The sequence below is a fragment of the Vespa crabro genome, chromosome 3, assembly GCF_910589235.1.
Source record: "Vespa crabro chromosome 3, iyVesCrab1.2, whole genome shotgun sequence".
Classification (NCBI taxonomy): Eukaryota; Metazoa; Arthropoda; class Insecta; order Hymenoptera; family Vespidae; genus Vespa; species Vespa crabro.
This window is the reverse complement of record NC_060957.1, coordinates 11684367-11689366: the sequence shown is the minus strand read 5'-3', so window position 1 is coordinate 11689366 and position 5000 is coordinate 11684367. Positions and strand designations below refer to the sequence as shown.

General features: G+C 28.6%; 1 protein-coding gene across 30 annotated transcripts in view; it reads left to right on the top strand.

The window, feature by feature from the left end:
* LOC124422920 (tropomyosin Per a 7.0102) overlaps window positions 1-5000 on the top strand; it is a 52594-nt gene that overhangs the window by 36747 nt on the left and 10847 nt on the right. For 8 of the 30 annotated variants that reach the window (XM_046959964.1, XM_046959965.1, XM_046959962.1 and 5 more), the window contains 2 exons: window positions 3134-3209; window positions 3984-4046. In XM_046959964.1, the coding sequence (XP_046815920.1) occupies window positions 3134-3209; window positions 3984-4046 (139 nt within the window). Of the gene's footprint in view, window positions 1-2441; window positions 2513-3133; window positions 3210-3983; window positions 4047-4668; window positions 4732-5000 lie in introns of those variants that run through there. The other 22 variants (XM_046959946.1, XM_046959947.1, XM_046959950.1 and 19 more) reach the window with 6 other exon arrangements.

Sequence of the window (5000 nt, the reverse complement as noted above, 5' to 3'; positions counted from 1 at the left end):
TTTAAATCTCCATTGGACCTCTTTTCCAACCCTCTTTACTCGTTGCCCGTCATCATCGGCCATACACCCCCTCAACCCTCCGACCTTCAACCATCGATCATTAATCCCGAAACTCTCGAATTTCCAATTCTCAATTTCCTCCCTCCAACTCTCAACCCCCTTAAGTCTTTCTAACGTGTGCTGCGATATTTCTATCGATATGTATTTAATAATTTTTTTTTTTTTTCTCTTTGCCTCGCTCCACTCCCACTACCCTCACTCTGCTCACGAACAACAACAACAACAACAACAACAAAAATAATAATAATAATAATAATAATAATAATAATAATAATATTAATAATAATAATGATGATGATGATAATGATTTAAAAAAAAAATTAGAGAGAGTTCAAAACATTTTTGTCGTTCACACGCTCACTCGCTCGCTCGATGCCGCCATATTTATTGAATTATGTCATATATTATATATATCAATGTTTGTTTGCTATATATCGAGAAATATGTGTTTACAATATTTTCTCGTATATTTTTCTATCTCTTTCTCTCTCTCTCTCTCTCTCTCTCTCTCTCTTTCTCTCTCTCTCTCTCTCTTTTTCTCTCCTTCTCTTTCTCTCTCTCTATTTTTTTTTTCGCTGCACGTCGTACTTATTACTACTACTACTACTACTATTATTATTACTATTATTAATTCTTTCACTTTCAGACACCTTCGTAATAACGGCATTATTGCGTGTATGTATTTATTTATGTTTTTGTGTGCGTGCGTGCGAAAAAAAAATTCAATTGGCTTAACGACACATATTTCGTGTACGCTCTTCGAGGGAAATCAAATTTAAATCGAAAAAGAAAAAAGAAAAAAATATATGTATATATATATAAATAATGTTTCGATATTGAATTTGCTTTTTTGTGTTAATAATAATAACAATAATAATAATAATAATAATGATAATAATAATGATAAAATTCTAAAATGTTTAATTAAAAATTTGAAAAATTACGATTTCCTTTGGAGCGGGTACGTTCGTGACCAATCAAAAGCTAGAGAGATTTTTAAAATAGAGAACAAAAATTTTTGTAATTTTATTTACATATATATATATATTTAATATATATATATATATTTAATTGTATTAATAATTAATATTTAATAATTATTTTTCTTCGCGCAAAAATGAAAGATATCATTGTGCAAGACAAAGAGAAAATTCTTTCTTTTTCTTTTTTTTTTATCTCTTTCTTTCTCTCTCTCTCTCTCTCTCTCTCTCTCTCTCTCTCTCCTTCTTTCTTTCTTTCTCTTACTTTTTTTCGGTCACGAATAGAGGCAAAGCGCAGCCGACACAAAATGTTTATTTATCACACGGCACGAAGTTTGCACCGTTGAGTGCCATGAATAATTTAACAGTTAACGATGAGAGTGCATAAGGATCATGAAGGCGTAGGAGAAAAGCAGAACCATTTCTGGAGAAGGAGAAGGACATGGAAGCAGCCAGGGCTCAACGTTTGTTGTTTTATTTCCGAAGAAATAATCCCTTAAAATTAGTGTCTCGTTTCTTTTTGTTTTTTTTTTTTTTGTTTTTTTTTTCTTTTGCATGCGAGACTGGAACGTTAACCGCATATACATGTCATTCAAATGTTTGAACATTTTTTTTACAAATTTTCTATACTTCTCTTTTCGTTGTTTTTTCTTTTCTTTTCTTTTTTATTTCTCCCTCTCCCCCTCACTACACACATTTTTTTTATTTTATTTTATTTTACTTTTTTTTCCTTTTTCATTGATTTATTGATTGATTTATTTATTATTTTTTTTTTTTTTTTTTTTTTTTTTTTTTTAATATAAATTTAATTATCCCAAGTTTTATTACAATTGTACTGTTTGTAATTTTTATTTTGATTTTGTTTTATTTTTTGTTCTCTTTATTTATTTATTTATTTATTTTTTTTTATTTTATATTTTATATATATATATATATATATCATTTCTTTTTTGTTCCTTTTCTTTTTTACAATTTTCTGAGACACACGTTAGTTCTCTTTCTCTTACACATACACAGACACATATGTTAACTCATGATTGACGTTATATATACGACATGAAATTGTTATTGGATATTTATTGGAAAAAAAAAAAAAAAAAATATGTCAATAATTTGTCGACAATTATACCAACCGTTTGAAACAACGTATATATATTTTTTTTATTTCACATTTATTCCTTATTGGACGAAACTTTCTATTTAAAAATTTGACGAGAGTAGAATTAACAATCGTTTGGTATCTTAACCATGATTCATTTCCCAATGACGTCAATAATGTGTTAATATCTCTCTCTCTTTCTCTCTTTTTCTCTCTCTCTTTCTATTTATCATATTATAAATCCTCTCATAATCGTTCTCCTCTTGCTTTATTCGCATGACACGTGTGGCTGTTGATCACAGGTCGCAAGGAAACTAGTCATGATGGAGCAGGACCTCGAAAGGGCCGAGGAAAAGGCAGAATTATCGGAAGCGTAAGTGGGACACACCCCCCATTTTGCATGAATCTTACTTTTTATAACTATCTATTTATCCGTCTATCCATTTATATCCATCCATCCATTCATCCGTCTATCCTTTTTGACTCGACTACCACTTCTTTTTTCCTTTTTCACTTATTTTTATTTTTTTTCTCTCTCTCTCTCTCTCTCTCTCTCCTCTCTTTCCCTATTCGCCATTACCATTCCTCGTCGATGTTCTTCGTCGAGCCGATCGATCTATCTCTCTCCAATCAATTTTAAATTCAATTTAATCGATTGATCGTATGAATTTACATTTGAAAATTATAAATGTAAATAAAGAAGAAGCAAAAACAAAAAAAAAAACAAAAATAAGAATGAAATGAAAATTAACAAAAATCTTTTGACGTTGTTACGATCTATTTATTTATTTTTGTTTTTTTTTTCTCTCTCTCTCTCTCTCTTTTCTTCTTTGTAATTTGTGTTACGTGAGATATTTCGATACCTCGAAAAGATCGGGTAAAAACGGGAAAAGAGGGGAGGGGGGTAATGGGAGGGGAGCGGATATCTCCATTTTGGAAAGATTTTACGATCGATTTTTGTTATCCCGTTTCTTTTTTTCTCTTTATTTTACAGCAAAATCGTTGAACTTGAGGAGGAACTGCGCGTGGTCGGTAATAACCTGAAATCCCTCGAGGTCTCGGAGGAGAAGGTAAAGTTAATAATAATAATAATAATAATAATAATAATAATAATAATAATAATAAAAATTAAAAAAAAAAAAAAGTACGAAAGGAACCATTACAAATTCGAATTATAATATCGCCGTGTTAGTTAGTATTCTATTCGTTATAAATAAATAAATAAATAAATAAAAAAAGAAAAAAAATCGGTTATCGAATGGACACATATACATACGTCGATTTTAATTGGCCAATATATTACGAATAGTAGAATCGTTGTTACAATTCTAAATACTTTTTTTATAAAAATGAAAATTAAAAGAAAAGAAAAAAAAAAAGGTAATAACAATATTGTTAATTAATGTTAATTACGTTAGTTTGATAAGGAAGAGATGTTATCGGTAGAATGGTAGAATATTAAAATATCTTTACGAAGATCTGTTAGATTGTTTTAATTGAAAACAATTTTCTTTGATCGATAATTAAAAAGAAATAACTGTTAACGGTATATATTCCGTTCGTTTCGATAATTTTTCTCGTTTGTAATTACAATTTTTTTTTCTTTTTTTTTTTTTTTGCCCTATTTTTTTCTTCACTTTTTCTTTCTTTCTTTTTTTCCTTCTTCTCTTACGTCCAATTAAATTTCGTACATAATAGCAAATAAAGATTCCCTTCTTCTTCTTCTTCTTCTTCTTCTTCTTCTTCTTCTTCTTGTAAGATCTTTTTTTTTTTCATCGTCTTCTTTTTCTTCTTCTTCCTTTTAATATATTATCGAGAAATGTAATGTAATGTACTGTACGTAGGCCAACCAGCGCGAGGAGGAATACAAGAACCAAATTAAGACCCTTACCACTCGTCTAAAGGAGGTACACATCCTTTGGGAGTGTCTTGCGCTTTTGCATTACTCTGTCTTGATTTTCTTAATTTAGTTTCATATATTTTTTTCTTTTTGTTTGTTTGTTCTTTTCTTTATTTTTTTTTTTGTTTTTTTTTTCTCTTGGTTTTTTCTTTAATCTTTAATTCTGTTTTTTTTTTCTCTCTCGTTTGTTTGTTTCGTTGGTTTGTCACGATCGTATCTAATATTAATAAGCGTCGATAGATATCGGGCCTGTGACGCACATCGCATTAGATCGTAGTACTAAAACAAAAACAAAAACAAGAAAGAAAAAAAAATTAACACCTCCTGCGCCGCTATCACAAACCCCCATACACACCCCATCTTATAGATATATCTATACATATGTACATGCCATACATACATACATACATACCTTTTCATCGAGTTCAGAATTTTGCAAGCGAATTTAGAGCATTAGTGCGACGTATACACACACATAATAATAATAATAATAAGTAAAAAAGAAACTAATTTAGCGTTTTTTTTTTTTTTTTTTGTAATAATCATGTACTAACGATGGCTCGTGTTTTTCTTTTCTGTTTTTTTTTTTTTTTTTTTTGGCCTTTCTTGTGCTTCACTAAAAAAAATAGGCGACGCAAAGAGAGGAGACGTTCGAGGGACAGGTCAAGATCTTGGATAGTCAGTTGAAAGAGGTAAGCATAATTAGAATGTATATTTTGAAAATGTAGAAAAAATATGTGTATAAAAAAAATTGGATGGAAAAAAAATTAAAAAAAATATATATATATAAATACATAATTATCAATATATATATATATATATATATATATATATATATATATATATAATTATCAATATATATATATATATATATATATATTAGTTTAATAGAATTAAGAAAAGTCTTTTTTGTTGTTATAATTACATTTTTTTTCTTTTTTAACCAAATTCTTTATTTCAA